Source organism: Alosa sapidissima, chromosome 13 (assembly GCF_018492685.1).
Source record: "Alosa sapidissima isolate fAloSap1 chromosome 13, fAloSap1.pri, whole genome shotgun sequence".
NCBI lineage: Eukaryota > Metazoa > Chordata > Actinopteri > Clupeiformes > Clupeidae > Alosa > Alosa sapidissima.
The window spans coordinates 10818970-10841134 of NC_055969.1; the positions used below are offsets into that span (position 1 = coordinate 10818970).

At 44.4% G+C, this 22165-nt stretch overlaps 2 protein-coding genes across 3 annotated transcripts in view; one reads left to right on the plus strand and one right to left on the minus strand.

Annotated features, from left to right (window-relative positions):
- Positions 1-695: 695 nt before the first annotated feature.
- On the minus strand, positions 696-3865 carry tmem167a (transmembrane protein 167A). Its single transcript, XM_042059803.1, has 4 exons — positions 3777-3865; positions 2833-2942; positions 1193-1227; positions 696-1102 (listed from the first exon to the last, which is right to left on the minus strand). Exons 1-4 carry the CDS (start codon positions 3777-3779, stop codon positions 1032-1034), a joined length of 219 nt encoding a protein of 72 aa, XP_041915737.1. The 5' UTR covers positions 3780-3865; the 3' UTR covers positions 696-1031.
- The window catches only part of xrcc4 (X-ray repair complementing defective repair in Chinese hamster cells 4), a 31120-nt gene continuing 12757 nt past the window's right edge, over positions 3803-22165 (plus strand). Inside the window, exons 1-4 of one of the 2 annotated variants that reach the window (XM_042059801.1) lie at positions 3803-3894; positions 7416-7566; positions 8629-8831; positions 19375-19541. In XM_042059801.1, the coding sequence (XP_041915735.1) occupies positions 7428-7566; positions 8629-8831; positions 19375-19541 (509 nt within the window). In that variant the 5' untranslated portion in view covers positions 3803-3894; positions 7416-7427. Of the gene's footprint in view, positions 3895-4051; positions 4070-7415; positions 7567-8628; positions 8832-19374; positions 19542-22165 lie in introns of those variants that run through there. The other variant, XM_042059802.1, reaches the window with a different exon arrangement.

Below are 22165 nucleotides of genomic sequence, written 5' to 3' on the forward strand. Positions count from 1 at the left end.
TTTAAATACAGACTCCTGTGCCAGAACACATAATGATTCTGTGGTAAGACATGTTGCGTTCCACCGGTGTAAATTATCTTCTCAAGTTGTAAACTCAATTGCTTTTGTAAGCTACTTAAAGCAAGGACTGGCAGAGATTTATTGATTGAATGATCATGCAACAAAAGATAAATAAGGATAACAGTGATCCATTTTTTCTTTACTTGACATGGCCTTAAAAGTCAACCACAAAGCGTATTCTCAGAAATACAGAAGCATCGACTAACCGTAAGTAACTTCTCTCACCAGGTTGTCAGTAGAACACTTAAGGTCATACTGATCATACTGAATCAAGTAAGACTGAAAGATTTTGTTAGTATCCAACCATCTTCTCAGATCACTTAGAAAAAACAAACTCAGTACAAATACAACAAATATGTTTTTATTGACATAACAGACTGTTTTGGTGTAATAACCATGTGTCTTAATGAAGAAAAAAAAAACTCACAAAAACACTAAACAACCTGTATTATGATCCCGTCCATCATGATATCACTGTAAAACTTGGTCTTATGATTTGAAATCACAGGAGCATCATTTTGGTAATAAGGAGTGCACATCTGTAAACAAATGTACATCCATATAGTTACTTAAGAGTTATTGACATCCTCAACAAATCTGCAACATTGCTGCCTGCCTGCCTGCCTGCCTGCCTGCCCCCCCCCGCCCCGCCCCAAGAAATCTGGTTTGATAAAGTGGCAAAATAATGGTAGTGACATGAAGATACACCAACGGTACACCGCATAGGAGCAACAAAGAAAACAATCATGTTTACAAATAGCAGGTCCACGAGGCAAACACTTGCAACGCACAGGATGTACTTCAGTGCACTCCCTGTGCAGAACTACTGTGCTTCAATGAGACCCCAGCTCAGACCAGACAATTGAGTCCAAATCTTGATAAGTCACATATCGCGCCGTGGGGGAGACTGCAGAGCCTGGCCCTCAGCCTCCCCCTTAGATGTTAAAGTGTCCGTTTTGTGCGGTCCATTGCTACTCCGAGAATAAGATGGTGAAGGCCATTATGACACAGCAGACGGCCACGTAAGGACTTTTCCTCTCACCTGAAACAGCGACAAGCAGAGACAAAGTCAAGGAGGGTATTCGATTATTGGATGGAGAATGGAGTTGCATTTTCGACGGATCATTCTTACCTATTCTTGCACATTTCCAGAATATGCCCAGGAACCTGAATAGGAAAAAGAGTTGCAGGATTAGTAATGCTGAAAGGATAAAGAATACACATCCACCTTTCTCCAGTTACCAATAATACTGATGTAGAAAATTAAGGAGAGTCAATATGATGATGATGTGACAGTTGATCTGACCATAAACTGACACTGAACATGTACACGAGCTCTAAACTGATCAAACACTCAGTGATACATTTCACAAACAGACACGATGGAGGATCATTTCTGAGACAACCATCATTTAATTTAAGAATCTGAAAAGCAGGGACATTATCAGATGGGAACTGACTGAGAGGCTCAAACTTTTAATTGTATTTCCTTTCCCTTGAGCACAGCACAGAACAAAAATTCAAAAGTGCATAAACAGCAGTGCAAGAGGATTAAGAACTAATGAAATTACATTCCCTCACAGTTAGATTAGATTTCATGTCAGCTCAGCAATTAAGGGATTGAGGTTTGAAAAGTCATATCGCAAAACTGTACGACTGCAACTCATCTTACACTGGTCTACCTCTAAAACAGCCACAGTTAGGGGAACTGTTAAACCATCTGACTTTCCAGTTCAAACAAAAATAGTGACCACTCACTCTTCAATACCAGCATCCCACTAGCAGCAATGTTGAAGAGAACAATCTAGTTTGTGTGTGTGTGTGTGTGTGGTGGAAGGAATCAGGGGTGAGAGAGTTTAAACGACTGATTTGCCTTTAAGGGCCAAAACAAGCCTACATGACTACAACAGCCATGATTGCGGCAGTAAAGACAGCCCCTTGAGGAGATACATTCTTTCTCTTGGTTGAAGAATTCTCCTTTGACAGAAACAACAAACAGCAGTGACAAAGTAGACCCCCAGACAAACACCAGAGGTTTCCTCTGGGAGGCCGAATGAGTGTTCCTCACTCAGGCTTGTCCATTTGTGAAACTTCTCATCATGGAGTTTATTTTTTCGTTTTGGCAAGTAGCCGTATAATAAGCGGGATAATGTATAGAACTAGTAAATTCTCAAACATCAGCACACTTCTTCTCATACTACTGGGCAATGTGTTGTACATATTGAGGGATCTAAAGCCATACAAACTGTATGACCTACCAACACCTGAGAAAGATGTTCAATTCCACTACCACTTACATCCTCAAAATGACAGTGGTAAACACAATTCCCAACAAAGAAAGCAGAACAAAACAGACTTTGAGGTGCTATCTCTATTACTGTAATGCCAAATGTGGATAATTTGTCTTGGAAAATGCATCTGTTTGTGGGGATCAGGCCACTGACTGATAATAATCCCCTTCATTTCCTCACCCTACCATCTGACATCCAAACATGTGGCAAACATCTTGCTGTCTTTAGCCTCACAGAAACAGTGTCTTTGAAAGTGTGTGTGTGTGTTGGGGGTAGCTGGGGACAGAGATCCAAAATATTGAACTAAGGGAAATCAACATGTTCACACCTTTGACCTAACAATAATATCACTGACTGAACAAGTTAATAGCCATTAACTGGAATGTATGATTATAAGTTACCAAGCTTTGAACCCAATAAATCTATCCAAAGTAGCCTATCATGCAATTCGTTGAGGTGTGCCACATTGTTTGATACATACCCAGTTTTGTTCTTATCTAGCAGACTCGGCGCTAACGAACGGATGTATGCACATGTGCAAATTAGCAACAGGATAACCGTGAGGAGGCTCTGGAAGTTAAAAATGGCAGACTGCGGGAAAGAACAGAAGATGACTGTAGATTATTCATATGAATTATACCTATCAAATATACTAACACAACTTAATGCACACATGATGCATTCACATTTTTTATTAGGAATAAAGACCTACGTTTGTAAAACTCTACCCAAGGATTTCATGTACTTAAGCGTTTTGTCGGAATCAGTCAAATGCTGCTTGATCAACGCATTAATTATATTACAACTTCTTGTTCCAACAAGAAGGCAGGACAGTAACTTCGTAATAACTTGGATCCAATGCCTTTTGGACCACCTGGATTGTAACCAACATTAACCTAAACAGTTCGGTACACGAATTAGTTGACCGAATGAAGTGTTCTTATTTTGCTGCCACATCATCCATCTTTCCAGGCTAGCACTACCCAACTCCTGCATACGCTTGAACGATACTAATGCCTGCTAGTCCTGTTGTTAACCGTAAGTTAACCGTAACCGCTTATAACGCAGACAACCGTTCCCAGTTTGGTTAAGGTATCATTTTGTTTGACAATCTACGACTCAGACACTAGTTGTCAATTAAGTGATATAGCTTTTAATGAAGTAAGGCAAACTGTTGTACACTGAATGTGTGCTAAAATAGTTAACGTTAGCAGTCGTGGAATTCAACCCAATTAACGTTAGCCATCTGTCGTTAGCTAGCTTAAGACATGTTGTTTGCTCGACAAAAATATTCCAACAGCATAAAAACAACATAAAACTATTTCCGTGCAGTTATTTTATGATCCAGTTTGTAACGGCGATACACTTTTTAATGGAATTAAATGGGAAAGCTCCGACTTATGTTTGCCACAACAGCTGTCTTACCATTTCGCTTCTAGCCCAGACAGCCACCTCACACTTCCTGTGTTACTCTGGAAGTGACGTAGTAACATTTTAAAGCAGCTACAGAAGCCGGGACGTTTCGCCTTTCCCCATTTCATGGGTAAGACACTGGAGGGATCCTGCAATTCTAACACAAAATATGTTATTAAAACTTCGGAGAATTTGTTCTGTTCGAAGTGAGATTACTGCTTGTTTAAGTCCTATGGTGCCAAGATGATAATTGACCATTTTTATGTTTTGTAAACTACTGGACGTTCGTGTTGGTGTTCCACAATGTGCGTTTGACGTTGGATCTCAAACTAGTCTAGCCAGTATTAGTTTTCAGTTTACGCATTCTAGAAAATATTGTCGTAAATGTAGTGAAAGCGAGTGAAAGGTGAATACGAGTTTACACAAACTGCTGTGTTTATAACGATGATACACTCATGCAACATGCAACTTATTGGCTATTTCAAAAGTAAAGACGTAGCGTTAGGCTAAGTGTGTTCAAAGTGAAATAACCGAGATTTAAGCGAGTGCACACCATTATTGTAGATAAAACAATTTTGTATCTCATAACAAAACACCCCAAAAGTCTACTAGAGTCTGTGCTAAATTCATACGAGTCTAACCTTAACTATGTCATCATGACTCTCCTGAGAGGATTTCTATAGCATGAACGTTTTCTCTTCTTCTGAACTGTTTGATCTAGGCAAAGACGGCAAGATCCCTCCAGTTGATCTACCAGAGATGTTCAGATAAATTAGGCCGTTGATAGATTAAATCTGGTTTTAGAGAGGTGCGAGAGATTAGAGATTAGCACTGAATGTTGGCCTACACAAACAAGAAATTGACACAAAAATGCAACTGATATAGCTCATAATTGTCTCTTTATCTGCAGTTGGTATTGACAAACTTCTGGTTTATGCTTAGGGGTGTACTTGCCTTGGTCTTAGTCTACATAATTGAAATGTTCCATCAGAAGTGACCTCTCTAACATACTTCTGCAGACAAAGTAGTTTTTTTATATCATTATTATTAAAACAATGCTTATCGAACTTTGATGGTGATAGACAGCCCTTTCCCTTGAGGACAAACCTACATGCTTGAATTTAGTTTGCTGCTATAGTCTTCAGAACCACAAGGGTCTGTCTTCAGTAGCCTGCACCCAAAGACCCGACCCTCATGTTCACTTCTCAGCCTGATCCCACGACTTTATCTCTGCCTCTGACTGGACTTGTTCCCTGTTTAGAAAGTGACTAGGACCCCAACACGGCCGTTTGGGAAAGTTGTTTGTTCAGCCCTGATCCCTTTCCCCTCTGCAGCGTGTGGCTGGGGCGGTGTGGGCCACTAGCTGCTGCTTGTCTGCTCTCACAGGCTCATCAAGCTGCCCTGCCTGACGCCAGAGTGTTGATAGTGGCCAGCTTTGCTCCCACACTTACAGCCAGAGCATTGTTTCCTGAGCATGATGGATGTGTGGGCCCTCAGCAGAGATAGTACCCCTTATAAATGGGCCTTGTCCGAGTTGGAAGAGTTCCGTTGTGGTGGCATTGAGGTGTGCTTGATGAGTTAAGTTTAGTGGTCGCTATGAAATGTTGGTCAAGAAGGTTCATGGCCCATTAAATAAGTCTGACAGTATGTTGCCTAAACTGTCTGCAGAGTCCACTCATACCTACACTGAGAGCATGGTATGCAGCTGACCAGAATTCCTGTTGTGGATGTCTTTGATGTGCTTCCCGTCCTAAACCCCCTATGTTTGCTAGAACGTCTGTCATTACTGAGAAGGACATACTTTCTGTGCAGATGTTGCAGAGGCCGTAATGAATGGCTGTCCTGTTTTAAAGAGGTGAAGGTTTAATTCTTCTCCCTGTATGTGTGCTGTCACAATCTTTGCATAGAGTGACTGCTGTCCAGTGATTTACGCTAGCCCCTTGCTTGGTGTCATTGGAGAGTCAGCAAGTTCTTCTTCCACTGTTTAGTCTTCAGAACAGGTGATAGCCAGGGTGATGAGGAGCAGTGTAGATGAACCAGATGTGTTGATGATTTAAATAACTTGAAAGGCTCTGTGTCAAGCTAATAGCATGTTACTGTGTTGGATCAGGTTACAGAATTATGTTGCAGTCTTAGCCTAATCTTTGAAGCATAAATAAATGCAGTCTACCTGTTTGCATATCTTTTGCTAATCAGACTCTTTTATGTCTGATGACTCGGGATGTTACCTTGTAAGAATGAATCACTTGATAGACTACATGACTTGGGCAGCCGTAGCGCTTAGGACTTGTAACAAGGGTTGCACGATATATCGGCGGCCGATATATTATTAGCCGATAAGTGAAAAAATGAAAATATTATTATCGGTCCGATAACAGAATTCTGGCCGATAATTTGCGCCGATATTTTTTAAAGTCCTAATTTAGGCCTACATAAGGTCCTTCCTGCTACACTGAGCTACTTGAGCTTGGTTGGCTATACTTTTTCCTCAATATAATGTTAGCGGTGTGAATGTATTTCACCACTCTAACAAAATCTGTGGATATGCATGCATGCAGTTCATTTGGGAATCTGTGCATCTCAAACAAATAAACAAACTCGTGGGACGAGTACATAAGTAGGCGTAGTTCTAAGTTGTGTTTTAGTATTATATTTTCATTACATTAGCTTGGGTTTTGTATTATTACCTAGAAATATGCTAACCATTCCTGCTTCAGTTCCAGACAGGTCATCATAATAAGTTATTAAAACCTTCGGGGCTAACCCCTTTCATTTCTGCTGCAGCAGGTTGTGCGCAACAGAGTAGACGGACATAAGATACAGTCTGAGGAGTTGCAGCTTTATTCAGCTACCCGCAGTTGAAACTAAAGTTTCCCTCACAAACTCTGATTTGGTCACTATACTGTAGCTTATTCCCAGCTGAGCCGTTTATGAGTGTTTAGTCCTAAATAAAAACGATTCATACTCTCTAGCCACTCACTCGCAATTCACTGACGTCAGGTTCACTTAAAGGAGCCACACATACTGTAGGGCTAGGCTACTGTTATGTTGACTGCTGTACTATTGATGACTATTATGAGTTCTGTTCATCATTTGGTGGTAGGTAAAATGACTAAATAATAAAATTATGCTTATTAAATGCTTTCCCCAAATCACTTTTCACAATTTTTTTTCAAGAGTAATATTATCGGTTATCATATCGGTATCGGCCACAACAAACCAATAAATATCGGTTATCGTTATCGGCCCTAAAATTCCATATCGGTGCATCTCTACTTGTAACCGGAGGGTTGCCGGTTCGAACCCCGACCAGTAGGCACGGCTGAAGTGCCCTTGAGCAAGGCACCTAACCCCTCACTGTTCCCTGAGCGGAGCGCCACTGTTGTAGCAGGCAGCTCACTGCGCCGGGATTAGTGTGTGCTTCACCTCACTGTGTGTTCACTGTGTGCTGAGTGTGTTTCACTAATTCACGGATTGGGATAAATGCAGAGACCAAATTTCCCTCTCGGGATCAAAAGAGTATATATACTTATACTTATACTTACTTATACTTACTTGTCACATACATAAACAGTTATTTCATTCATTTTGCTTAAATATGCCATTTAATTTCCACTAAATGTACTATTTTTGTTTTGTTTTGTTTTGCAGTTGCGTACGGTGATGGAAGTTAGTCTCCGTCAGATCACCGTTGCCTCTGACCCCGAGCGCACTTTTTTTCTCAAGGTCGAGTGGAAAGAGGACTTTGGAGCTGGATTTGTAATTCTGCTGTGTGATGGAACCTCTGCATGGACAGGAGAAGGTAATGGCTACGGTCCTGTGTCCTCCTTTCTACCTCAGATTGGTTGTTATTTACAGTAGAAGGCAAACATGCAGTATGTTCGTATAATACCCACTGACTCTTATCAAAGTAACAACAGGTCTGAAGTGGAGGCTGAGTGGGAGGATAGCTCAAGTTGATAATTGAAGCTGTCAAAGAGGATGAAGGGCCATGGCTTGATTGTATAAGGCCCTAGATTTTAAATAAAGTGCAAATATAGTGATATTAAGGCCGGTATTATCAACAAACAGTGTCATGAAAAAGTATGTGAACCCATGCTAACATTTGTAGCTACATTTGCTTGGTCTTAGTATAACTTTTCAGTTGGTTGTCATGGCAGGAGAAGAAGGTTCTGTGCCTGTGTGAGGCCATGTACTCTCTGTTATGTGCAGTAACCTGGTCCTCAGATTTGGCCCTCTGCCTCCCCACCACTGCCACTGTTTGATAAGCACCAGTATAATCATGACATGGACTGAGTACAATTCCTTAGTCAGATGTTTTGAAGTACCTTACCTGACTAAGGCCCTGACTCACCTGAGCACAGCTGATTTTCTGGATCTTAAAATATCCCTGATGGTTCCAGACCAGATCCATTCAAGTGAGGGAAGGGATACATTCAGCCCCTCAGAAATATTATGTGGATCTGCTCTTTCCTTGGACTTTTGAGAATATCATGCCTGTGGTCTGTGGAGATTGGAGTCCTTGCACATCTTGGTATGGCATTTAGTCTGACTGATATACTGTATAACTCACCGGTGGGATATTTATCCACATGTGTGCCTTTCTACAAACATTTTAGTTGAATTACACCAGATTAACTCCACTAAAGGGCAAGCAAGGGTCTGAATTTTAGAACCATCCATCCTGCTTATATGACTGGTTATTACTCAATTATCCCCCTGTTTTGATATAGGCTACATATCCTACATACAGCACTGACATTATCCAGTTCTAATGTCATTTTGAAATGTGAAAGCACATTATGTGTGTGTATGCTCTCATGCATGTATGTCCAGTCTCTGAATGTGTCTGTGCCTTGCCCAGTCTCGGAGGAGGAGGTGTCCCGCGAAGCCCAGGAGATGGAGATGGCGAGAGAGCGGTATGTGGATGACCTCCAGGTGGCTCTGACTGGCAAGGGCACAGCGGCCCTGGACTACGCCTTCCACCTGACAGCTGAGCGGGGCCAGGGCCACGGAAGTGCCGGGGGACTCCACCTGTCTTACGAGAAGGTGCAGAAAGACATCTCGGTGAGTACAGGGGGCCCCCTCCTCTCTCTCTTTTTCTCTCTCTCTCTCTCTTTCTCTTGCTCGCACCATCTGTCCCTTTTTCGCCCTTGCTGGCTTCTCTCGCCCCATCACAATGATGTCATTCTCTGGGACTGATCATAATGTTGACGTTGTGGTAAACACTCCCATGTAGATCTGACGCGTGTGTCAAACAGAACTGCTTTCAAGTCGTCGATCAGAGAGTAATACTCTTTTGACCATCTGCCTCCTTAAAGATGCAGTCCACAATTTACTGACTTTAACAAAAAAGTGATTAGAATCACAGACTCCACCTTTAACTATGTATTCTCATGTAGTCAATTGTATTAAGAGTGTACAGACTAAACAGAAATGTATTAATTTCTCTTTGGTGGGCTACTGCAGATAAACAGCTCCCTGGGTGACTGGCAATTGTGAATGTTTCCCATTACGTCATAATGTATGCTCCTTTATTCACAGTTTTGCTTTTGGTCTGAAGGCGCTACTAAAGCTAGCCCTTTGGGAGCTGTTATTTCAGCAGAGCTGCTAACGGAGGTTAGACGGCTGTCCTTTGGATAGGAAGCTTTGGAGTGTCCCCATGCTAAGCGTGTGCGTTTGCACAGTCTGTGCCTCAATCTGTTACTTGTCGTTAACAAATCTGTTGCAAACCTGTACTGCACACTAACAAAGTCCTCTCATGCTGAATGCATTAGGGTTAGTAACAGGACATCATAGCTTTTGTCTCGAGTCGTGACACACATAAACACCTGCCTAATTAATGTGCTTTTGTTTATGGAGTTTTAAAAAAATGAAGACCTCTTAAAAATCACTTGATCTGTCTAAAAATCACTTGATCAGTCTGGTCCAAATTAGTAGTGATAAGTAGTGATTGTGTTGTTCATCAATGGATAAAAAAAGACTGAAATTGATTGTGTACCAAAGGCCCAGAATGTAATGTCACATTTTCACAGTTCATTTTTCAAGTGTCCATCTTGGTTCTTAAAAGGACTGGGGTGAATGGTTTCATAAATGATTATTATTCCACCTACTATCTATGTGTCAGCTCAGCTGCATGAAAATCATTGTGATATTTCCTTTTTCATAACTGATCAGAAAGTGTAAGTATAAGAGTTATGTATCTGTCTGTAGTAGGCAGACAGACTGTAGTAGAGTGTTCTACAGTCATTGCTCTACCATAGAAATGTACAAACCTTGATCTCTCCTTTCTTGCCTGTCCCAAGTAGTTTTTGAACATGCTGGCATGTGGATGTGGGTATCTGTAAATGTCCGTAGCATGTGTGGTCCCTTAGGAAGAGTTGTCTTGAGAGACAGAAAAGAGAAGAGGCTCAATTTCACTCTAAGCTCTCTGATGCTCTGCCAACAGAGGGAAAGTGTTTTGGAAATCTACAAGTTGGCCCTATAGTGATCAAGAGCAATTCCCTATAAATGTGGTTTGTGTGTGTCGTCTACCAGGAGCGCTTTTGAAAAAAGATTGCTTCTAGAATGTTTGGGAATGAATCTTCCTGGCTGGCCGTTTCTCAGTCGACTCTCAGTCTCATCTACATAACCATTGATTGATTGATTGATGCTCCACCATAGTAAACGGACCATGAAGGGCCATGATGGCCTTAAACAGAGACTTTCTCAAAAAATCCTCCATAGAAATGCATGGGGTTAGTTTGTTTTCTACACATATCCCACCCCTTCCTCGGCAAAACGTCGACATCTGAATACATTAAGCCAATCATATGATGTGTTGTGAAGACATCATGCCAATCATGTGTTGTGAACTCGCCGCTGGAGCAAGATTGGTGTTGTGAAGCCTTGCGCACGTGCATTTCTGCCGAATAGGATGCCCGATAAGAGTGCCCAAAAAGCGTTGCAATATGGCAGCCGAGTGGAGGGACTTGCCTAAAAGGACTTTGCCTTAAGTCATACAACTTGTGTGACTTAAGTGACAAGGAGCTCAGGGAGCATAGTCTTCTAGGAAGGGAGAGGCCAGACGCCTCAGTGGCACAGGCACTCTGAGAAGCCTGGCGTTCTCCAAAGCCTGGCATTCTCCATAAAGGCAGAAGTGTCAGACACACTGCCAAGCCAAACAGTCCCGTGCTGGGAGAGAGGGAGAGTGAGAGATGGAGATAGAGAGAGAGATAGAGAGAGAGAGAGAGAGAGAGAGAGACACAAGTGCTGGGCCTGTTGTACTGTCCTCTCTGGCGCGGGGCCCATCCTGATGTTCCTCACACCTTCAGTCCGCAAAGACACAGCTGTGACCAATCACCCCCTTACCCCCCTCATCCCTTTCCTCCTCTTCCCACTAACCGTCCAGCACCTGACCCACCCACTACACGGCCTGGATATAAATATTATTATGTGGAATCAGTACTGATGACCCTCCAAGAGCTTAAGTTTGAACAGTAGCAAAGCATGGCAGCGACTCAGTGACTCAGGCTAGTGTAGGGCAAAGGGCTGTGTGAGGGGGGAAAAACCCCCTGATCTGACATGTTAAAGCTGGAGCGTGTCGTTTTTCTTGTTGTGAAAAACGAAGAATGCCTCCACACTAGCTCACAACAGCCTAGTTTTAAAGGTATAATAAAAGACGACGTTCCTCAGTATTCCCAAGCACTCTGTGGGCCCCATTTTAATGGTGCCGAGTGCTGGAGGCAATTGCAAGGGCAACCTCTTAAGTACAACATCAGTTGGTGGGGCACAGGGAGAATTGCTTTTCATATGTAGTGGCACTGGGTCTGTATGAGTGAGGAGGAGAGGAAAATAAGCGGAATATGAATATGAAGAGAGTGTCCACCATGCCATTTTTAAATACAAACATTATGATTCTGTACATCACAACAGACACGATGAGTAAGATGAGGGTAAGTGTTATTGCATAAATCAGAAAATCTGATTTTTGGGACACAAATATAGGCCTAATATAGGGAAACAAACCACATGGGAAGACTTGCATTGGTATTTTAGGCTAACGTAAACTTGACAACAGAAACGTTATTATATGATAGACTTGCGAAAGCTGCATTTTGCCCTATTCTTCCTTTGTACTGACAGGAACATCTGGTTGAAATATAGCCTAGTAGTACAGACCATTACAAGATTGCAGGCAACACAGTTGTGAGCTTGCCAGTGCATTGAAGCATTTAGGCTACAATATTAGCAGAAGGAACCTTTCCCTAGAGGAAGGAAGGTCTTTGATCATGTGAAATAAACAAATTAGCTTCTCATGAGTTATGTTATGTTTTTAGCAGTTGTTGGTAACTTGATTGTTAATATTATCAGTCAAGTTCAAAAGATGCACAGTTACTTGACATCAGGGGTGTTATTTTCGCATAGTTTGGTAGTGTAACCTTCCTCAGTAGCTATAATTTTGCTTTTGCTTATAAGCCTGTTGACTATAATGTATTCCTGTTCTTGTTTTATAGTCAGTTGCCTATTCATTTTGTAGCCTAATGACAAGAAAACAGTAGTGTTTTTAGGATTGTGTTCAATTGCTGCACTGCTGGGAAGAAGATCGCCTTGTAGGAAAGAAGGCTGCATTGTCCAATCACATTCTCTACTGGGCTAAAATTGATCTCCTCTTCTGAGAGGCCTACTGCAGATTCTCGGCAGTATGTTGCATAACATCCTCACTTTCACTGATGCGGGCCCAAACTTTTGCTCAGTTGCTAATTTATAATGGCTTGTTGGCGCCGTTTGCTGTCCATTTTTCTCAGCACCACCCAAAAGTCATGACCGTTGAAGGTTCAGGGGATTTTTGTGTTTCCTCTCTCGCTGCGACGCCAGCGTCTGACCACAGCTGAATACCAGAGCGTCGGAGGGTGAAGTGCTCGCTGATGGACGTATCCTGTCCCTGTGCTGTCTACCCTAAATCTGGAGCCATCCCTATAAAGCCGCCAGCTGCCCGTTCCCATTGTCACCTCCTCTGGCTCCTGGCAGATTGGCATTGCTTTGGCGAGGCTTTTGCTCCACTGACTGACAAGCGGCCAGACGGGGCAACAGTTAACCTCATTTGACCATCGTCTTTGGTGTCCGTCCATCTATACACCCATCCCATCCGTCCAAACCATTTGCCTGTGTTTATTTGTGGTTTTGATCTGGTTGGCTTCCAGACCGAAGATTCAGTGCCCATCATTGGGGCGTGTGAAAAGTCAAATATGCACACTCATGCAAATTGTGTATGTGCTGCAAGATCAAGGTTTAACCTGTGGTGCTCTGAGCTCGAGCCTCGCCCGCTCACACAGCCAGTTGGTCTGCTGCTTATAATGACCAGGGTCACTGAGGAGGTCGTCGGAAAGGAGGCGATTCAGGCCTCGTCCTCGACGCAAGTGGCGCAAACGGCCGAGAAGAGGCGGAGGGGGCAGCAGCACGGTACGTGCCGCGACGCGCCGGGACTGGGACCGGTTGTCAGGCCGATCAGCTTTCACATGGCAGGGAACCGTCTGAGACAGGAAGGGTTATCGTTGTCGCGGCGGGGAGCGCCAGCGGGGGTCCTCTAAAGTGCGTGCCATAAGCCCAGGCCGCTTTGATCACCGCTGTGTGGCCACTCTTTCACGGAGCTTTACATAAGTTTATGCACTTCTGCGAGCGAGCGCCCCGAGCTCTTTTCCCGTCTGCGCTTCAAAAGGAGTGGGCCAGGGACACATAGATGTCCCAGACGGCCTTTTTTTTCTCTCCCTAGTCTCTTCTAGTAGCCTATTGCAGCTTGAATCTGGTTGTGTTAAATGTATTAAGGTGACCGACCTGTCCATATTCCCCTTTTCCATACAGCTATGCATGGTAATGATCATGGATAAATGATTAATGCTGATTGTGGTTGTGCTATGTCCAATATTTTATTCCAATCCTACAAAAAAGAAGTTCCTTTGTGCAAATGACATCATTTGAAGTCATTTATATGACATTGCATTGTTATACACTGAGCCAGTGGTTCTCACCAGCTCCTTCATTTTGTTGGTCTGTCAGATAGATCTCACTGCCAGGATTTCTTTTCCACTGAAAATAAACAGGCTGTCCAGTAGGCCACATTTTGAGATAAAACAGTATAGTTTACATTCAGGGTGCTAGCTATTAGATATAATTAGCAATAGATAGCAGCAGTGCCACATTGTTATTTTGCCATTTCCCTGAAGAGCTATTGGCGTGTTAAAAATGGCGATTGCAGAAGGTGACTTTTCAAAGATGGCGTGTTTGCCCTCCCCTGCTTCTCTACGGAGGCCAACACATGTTTTGTGTTAGAGAGCAAGAGACATTGAATCGGAATACTGGACACTGGAAGGGCATGTGTTACAGAGAAAAGGGAAGTTCTGACAAACTTTCAATTTTATAGAAGTGTGGGATGACTGTTTTTCGGTTTCATTCTGTATTTTCCAATGAGTTTTTCTATGATGACATACATTTCTGTGTTGCGAAACGTGTGCTATTATCTGATGATAAAGTGCATGAACAGTAGCTGCTGAACAAACCCTCTTCCTGTTGCTGGTTGGATAACTTCATTCATACTGTGCACCTGTTCTGTGCTCTCAGAGGGACTAGAGGGAGTTAAAGACAAATGCAGCCAAATTCTCCCCTATGCAGTGACTTGATAACTCTTAGGCCCTGGTCCAGTTGTAAGGGGGCAGCTAAGGTTATGCTCTTGAGTAGAAACCCATTCACCACGGCTGTAATATGGGATTGTCATGGTTGTCATTAGATGTGTGGTTCAAATGTTTGCCCTCTCTAGTTTACACAGAAAGTGTTTATGATTATGCTGATGTCTTTAAGCCTTTGCAGCTGTGTGGAGCATTTCGCAAAGCCTCAGGACAAACAGCACGGCCGGGCAACCGTGAAGGCCCCCCTTTGAGCTCCATCTTGCTCCTGCTTTCACCACCTCATTCACTTTTGCCCATTTTTCCTTCCTGATGTTTTTTTATCCATGATACTTTTGCTCCCCCTCATCCTAGCTGCAGTGCAGAGTTGGTGAAATGCATTAGGAAATACATTATCTTCAACATAGAGGTATTATATGGCATACATAGATGACATTATCTTAGGTAGCTTCTGTACCGAATCACTCTTAAATTTGTGCACATCTTAAATCATGTCTGTTATAGAAATGATGTGGGATTGAAAATGCTGCCTGCTCACTTTGGACAACAAAGATACACTATGAGTGTAAAATCTCTCAGGGTATTGAACGTGTACAAATAGTGGATAAAGAACAGAGAGGGAAAACACCTTCTGACCCATACTATTTTTAAATTTTAAAAAATCAAACAATATTTAAATAGCTCAAGGGGGCTCTACCAATTTATTAATATGGGGGCAGCTGTGGTCTACTGGTTAATTATCAGACTTGTGACTGAAGGGTGGCCGGTTCAATCCTTGACTGGTAGAAAAATTGAGGGGGTGTGCTCAGTGTGTGCAGTGTGGTTAAAATGCAGAGAAATAATTTCCTTTGGGATCAATGATAGTTTCTATCTATCTATCTATCTATCTACCTATCTAATCACTTAACAGACGTTTTGCCTACATACCTATGACAAAAACATACTGCAGCATCTACCCCACAGTGAGGAGTGGAGCTGCAAAGATATGAGTATTAAAAAGAGAATGTGCAGCCATGTGTTGAGCATTTACAAACCAGCACTTGTGTCTTTGTTTCATTAGTGTGAAAGGTCTTTCCGCAGGGGGAAGATTACAGGTCCTGCTTATTTCTCTCTCTCTCTTTTTCCTCCAGCCTGCTGATCAGCAGCTATTACAATACAGCCTCCTACCTCCCCGAGACAGTTACCTCTCTGTGCACGCTGGGCCCTTGAAGAGTGGCCTCTAAAAAGTCCTGAGCAAATGGTCAGGTTCAAGTTTACTAAAGCAGGTGTTTGGCCTGCCGGGGCAGCGCGGCCTTGCTGAATAAATGAAACGTATTGACATGAAGTGTTTGAAGACGGCAGGTTTATTATAGCTGAGGACTCAACCCCACTGTAACCTTCTGAAGATTTAGGAACACCCTGACTTCTGGTTCCCCAAACAGTTATTAGAGCTCACTGACATTTCAGACAGGTGGACTGTCAAGAGGGGCCAGTCATGCAGAGTCAGCGCACAAAGGCACGTGGACACGCGCGCGCGCGCACACACACACACACACACACACACACACACACACACACACACACACACACATTCTCAATTGCTCCTGAATTGTGTTTGAAGGCATCTATAGTGGTCTTTTTACTAGTTTATCCCATGCGAATTTTCTTGTTACTTTGGTTGAGCACACACTTTTTAGAGAAAAGGGAAGTTGTTGATGTTCCCTCGACTCTTTGATATCGGAATAATGTCTATCAGGCTTGCTTTCGTCTAAGTAGTGCCCTGCAGAAAGACTCGCTTTGCTCAATGGCCTTGTTCCTCACACTGTTAATTGTTTAGTGTTTCCATGTGTTGGCACTAGCCAGGGTTTTACAAAAAGACATGTGGGAGCATTACTGGACCTGTTTGGAGTATTAAAGTCCTAAATGTCCCAAAACACAAAGCCTTGAGTTTAGACAGCACCTACAGTGCAAGGGACATGTGGATACATTTAAACCAGAGTCATGAAGAAATAAATGGTTTTCAGTGCAATGCCACCGTTTGCGCTGCCCAAAAATCATTTTTGATTTAGACTATTAAGAACCCACTCTCAGTGCTCAATGTCTGCTGTGTCTCAAGCACAAATACACAGTGACATTCTTGGAAGCTGAACCACTCAGGTGGCTTCTTCAAATTCATTCACTGTTCTGAGGCGTGACCATGCGTTTTGAGCCTGGACATGGAAGCTGGATTTGTTTGCCAGAGGGACATGATGCGAGACCGTCTGAGACTGTCTGAGACCGTGTGGCCTCCATCCTCAGGTGACCGGTGTGTTTTGGACAGCTCCAGGGTTGGCTGTGCGGGGCCGAGCGTGGCATTAGCACACCCCGTGCCACCTAGAGTGAGCAGCCCTCCGGGAGCCACACAAGCCACGTCTCCCAGTGCTCTCTCTCTCTCCCTCTCTCCCTCTCTCTCCCCCCCCCCTCTCTCCCCCCTCTCTCTCTCTCTCTCTCTCTCGCTGGGGGTGCCCTGCTGACGTCTGCTGGGGAGTCACTCGGTCCCGGGCTGATTGATTACAGAAATGTGACCGTCCTTAATACTTTCCAGACCGCGTGCAGAAACAATGCGCTCTCTGTCGGGGAGGTCTCCCCCAGTGTCACTCTCGGTCACTGGTAGGCGTATGGCAGCGTGGCACATTTCCTCTTTCTGCTGTCATCAGGAAGTTTCTTTGTTTCCAGGGTGTCCCCCTTGACTACCACCCAGGGAGGACACCGACTACCCTGCCCACTGCAATGGACTGTTTCAGAAAGAGGAAGGCAGAAGTAGCACTGCAATAGCAGTTGTGTAAACTGGTTTTGCGTTTAACAGATTTTGTGCACAAATGATTGCATTTCGACTCCAGTGCGTATACAGTTATATTGAGCTGGGAGGTGGTGACCATTCTAGCCTTCTGCAGGGGGCATGATCCTGGTGGGGGGGGGGGGGGGATGCTGATGGACACATTGCTTCCATGACTGGACACACCTGATTGGCAATGATGTGCACGCATCCTGTAGCCTTGACTGGGCAATCGTAAATTTTATATTTATACATTGTTTGCTTGTTTGCAATGCTTCTTTGGGTTTGCATTGAGTTTTTAAGAGATTGGGTTAATTTGAGTAGGCCGTGCACCACATTTGTCATGCAATCAACAAGGCAACGAAATTGTTCAACTTTCAAGTCATGGCCACACTTATTGTCCTTTGAAGTAGAAACTGCACATTTAAAACAATGGCACCTTATAACTTTTAGTCATAATATTAAGCATCATCATTTTCCCTCATTTGTCTTTCAGTAGAATGCCTTTCACTGGAGTTGATTTATTGCTTTATGTGATGACGAGTCTGTTAAAATCCCTTCAGTCTGTCAGTTCAATATTACATTTCATGGAAATCTAGGCTCCAGAGCAACGTGCACACAAAGTTTTGCTCAAAATAGGATGGAAATCGGTGCTTCAGGCCAGCCCCACAGCATGTGTAATGGAGGACCATTAACTCCGAGTCCAGCTGACGTTCAGTCACATTGGTCAGCAGTAGCATTCTCATTGAACATAATGAGGCGATTTTGTGTGAAAGTATCCATTAGAGATATTAGTCATAGGAAATGAACTAATGTTTGGCTGTGGAGGAGAGACCCAAGAGGCTTGGTCGCCCTGAGCCTAATGTCTCATGGGGTTGGCAGCGGCCACTGGAGGCTTGAGTCACTACCCCTCCCTGTGTGTTCCTACTCTCCTGGTGTGGAACGGGAGCCGCTGTGCTGCTGCGGACGCGTGGTGGACAGTGGACATGGACAGTGTGACAGGACACCAAAACCAGACTGAGCCGCAGTGCCTTCTGGTGTTCCAGAGCACAGTGCCGTAGCGTCGACACTCCCAGGTGGATTGGAAATGACTGGAAATGAGGATGGATGACCATTATAGCCAAGACGACTTTATTTTTAGATCTGCTGAGCCGAGTACATCATTTTTGTGCACTGAGAAGTTTATTCGTCAGTTAGTATAAAAATAAACAGAAAATGGCGCCCTTATGACTTCTGACTGAGCCAAGAACTGACACAATGCCTTGAAATGCTTGCATCATGTGTATGCGCTCTAAGTGTATTGGTTTATTGTAAGGCTTTGTGACAGAATATTCACACGGTTTCAGCCCTTGTCTGTGTCGGGGACTTCTGCCTCCATGTTTTCTGTGATTCCATGACACCCGCCGTGTAGTGTCGTCCTTATCGTGACCCCCCTCCAGTCTAGAGTGGCCAGGACGCTCCTGTGTGAGAGTGTCCGTCTCTCCTTATCCTCGGCGGGGTGGTCATCTATTTGCGGATCAGGGGGCCGATCGCGGGCAGCTGAAGTGTCTTTGTCGGAGGCCAGCTCGAGATCACAGCAGTCTCTCCTGCCTTATCTCTCTCTCTCTGGAGTGGCCGGCCTTGGCACAGCTTGTAAGAGTCTGGGCTGGTGTGGCGCGGCCCTGGCTCCACGTCCAAAGACGAGGCGCTACTTAAAACTCGGGGGCCCGCTGGCGCTCCGAGGGCTGGACGCAGAGGCCCGCGTGGAGTCGGGGCTTCAAGTGTCTCGTGTCTGGCCCAGCAGGTGTCAGGTCCAGATGCAGCGATGAATAGAGGTGTTTTTGTCTACCTCTGTTTCACACTTTTTCCACTCTGCTTTTTATGTCCTTTTTGCAACTCCACATTTCATATTTCTCTTTGGTTTAATATTTCTTTTTTTATTTATTTTCTTCCTCTTTCTTTTTACATCCTCTCTCTCTCTCTCTCTCTGCTCTTTTGTTCCTTTTAACCCCCCACCACCCATCTCTCTCTCCATCCATTTCTCCCTCTTCCTCTCTGAATTACACTCTCTCTCTCTCTCTCTCTCTCTCTCTCTCTCTCTCTCTCTCTCTCTCTCTCTCTCTCTCTCTCTCTCTCTCTCTCTCTCTCTCTCTCATCATCCCTCCTTGTGCTATCTCAGTTCAGGTTGGGGGCGGTGGAGCTGACGCCGGTCCCGGAGCCCGCGGCGGTGGTCAGGGGGCTCATCGCCCACGGGCTGGAGCGTGGCGGCCGGCTCCACGGCAGGAACCAGCGGCTGCAGCAGGAGAACGAGAAGCTGAGGCGGGAGCAGCAGCGCATCACCGCAGAGTAGGTCACCCCCCCCCCCATTTAAGCTGCAGTTGTCCAGACACACTTCCAACTTCCATAGGCTTATGTCTTATTAGTCATTCTCTGAGTATACATAAACAGGTTCACTATCACCAGCATCAGCTCATTCACCTTTTACATATTGCATATGTACATGTGCATAATGTTACCTTCATCAACTTTCTGACACACACACTGACTGGAGGTATGTATGCGGTCCCTCACCTTTCTCATACACTCTCTCTCTCACACACACGTTGTCATCAGTTTACAGACTCTCACACAATGACATACTCAACTGTGTGTACATATACTCACTCGCTCTTTGAGGTTTGCCGGGCGTGGGTAGACTGGGTGCCCTGCCCCGGCACGAGGCCGTCTGCAGCCACAGGGAGTGGCCTGGAGCCTGGTGGCCCGGAGTCTCCACCAGCGCGCCGTCCCCACCGCTGACTGCTTTTTATTGTCATTCTGGACACGGGGCTCGGTTTGCATTCATCTGTTCCATTTGCGTAATTCAACAAGGTTACTGCTCTTGTTGTTGCTTGTGAGACACAGCAACTACACCCCCCCCCCCCCCTCCCTATTCCGCCCCTGGCCCAACTTTGTCGTCCGTGATTCAGCTTGGAAGAGTAGAAACCCTGCTGTGTCTGTATCTGGTTGCCAGGAGACAGCAGTCACTTTCTCTCTTTTTGCTCTTTTTTTTTCTATCTGCCCTGTTTCTGTCTATGAAACACAATGCCTCTGATGTGAAATGAGTGATGTAAATACTCAGGGCTTCTCCCGAACTCTCCAAGAGCCGACCCTGACTCTGTGAGGGAACTGATTAGAACCACATGTCAAGGTGATGTGGGTGGCTTTTGGCTGTGGACTGTTGTCATTCTGACCCAGACCAGAGGGGAGCTGGGGGGGAGAATCCCAGAACTCCTCTGGATGGCTTCACCTCCCAAAATGAAATCAGGCAGTGGCTTTTACAGCTGCTTGTTCCCGTCCCTTCATTCATCCATCCAGTGGATCCATCAGTGTGCTATGCTACATTCTCATTTTATTCTCAGATTTGGGGCCACGTTTGGCGGAAACTGTAATGGTAAAATGCCCAATTTATTCCCAAAAACAATAGAACAGAAACACTGTTCTTTCCTTTGTTTTGTTTCTGTTATAAATCGTTTCTTAGTCATGAGAGTCAGCGATAATAAGTAGCCATCAAAAAAGCTGAGGGCACCTAGTTTATACTGGAAGCTTTGGTGGAGAAGTGCCATCACAAGTCCTTCTCCTGGAATACCAGTATCATGGGGACGCCTCTTTTGCTGTAGTTGGAAACTAACCATGGAAAAGCAGATGCCATTATTATAGCATCATTTCAAGTGATGAAAACTGCAGTGGTACTTAGGATTTTTGATATGTAGACTAATGTGTCTATTTAATCTAGTTTCTAGATTGCCCGAAAAAAGGAAGTGTCTCTTTTAAGTCTTTTTACTGCTTATGTGTTCAGCAGTATACAGACATTCAGATGTAGAAGTGGAACAAGATGAAAATGCCATTCTATCAATATCAATAAACAATTGTCACATTTGAAATAAAAAGAAAATTGTTGCAATGCACGATTACACACTGAAGTGATTTCACTTCAAAGCATTGTTAAACCATTTAAATATATTAGTAGTCCCAACTACTGTTGCTGTTTACTTTTATTTATTTCTGTGTGTTTCAATCTCTTTGTACATCAACTTGCACTAAGACTCATCGGAACAGACCTAACCACCACATAAATATACACTAGCACACTATAAAACAATTCACATCATGCGTAGGAAGGGCATGTTTACTGTGCACGCATATATATATTGAGCTGTGTTTGTGTGAGCATGCTTGCGTGCATGTTAATGGGTCTCTAAGTGTGTTTATTAAAGAGTGTGTGAATGTATCTAATCTAACAAGTGATCACGTCCTAAGGATATGAAGTTGCTTTGTGGCCTATGTCTGCGACTCTCACTATCTGGGTGGAGGCATTCCACCTGCACACTGGGCGGAGTGCTTCACCCTCACGTCGGGGATGACATCACCTCACAGCCCCTGTCTGACCACAGTACCATGACTCCACCCAGACCAGTAATGCACAGAGCTCTCAAATAAGACTGTTATTTTATGGCTGTTTTCTCTTTTTGCTCCCTCTCTTTGTGTGTGTGTGTGTGTGTGTGTGTGTGTGTGTGTGTGTGTGTGTGTGTGTGTGTGTGTGTGTGTGTGTGTGTGTGTGTGTGTGTGTGTGTGTGTGTGTGTGTGCGCGCGCGCGTGTGCGCCTGGGTGGTAGTGTGTGTTTGTGCCTGGGTGGTAGTCAGCCTTGGCCTGAGCTGTGAGCGAACTGACGCTATCCCACAGGTGTAGTGCCTCTTTAATGGCCGTGTTTTTTCCACCGCTGGGTCTGGGAGAAAAGGGCAAGAGTGACCGATAATCCCAAACAGGCCATGACGTCAGGCCCCAGAGTTTGTCTCAGTTGCCCCTCGAGCCGGACCTAAACACTGTCTCTCCGAGCACCCCCCCCCCCCCCCCACCACCACCACCAGTGTGTTCTATTACACAAGCCGTCCATACCCATTCCCCTCCAACCTCGGACCGGCCAAACAGGAAAT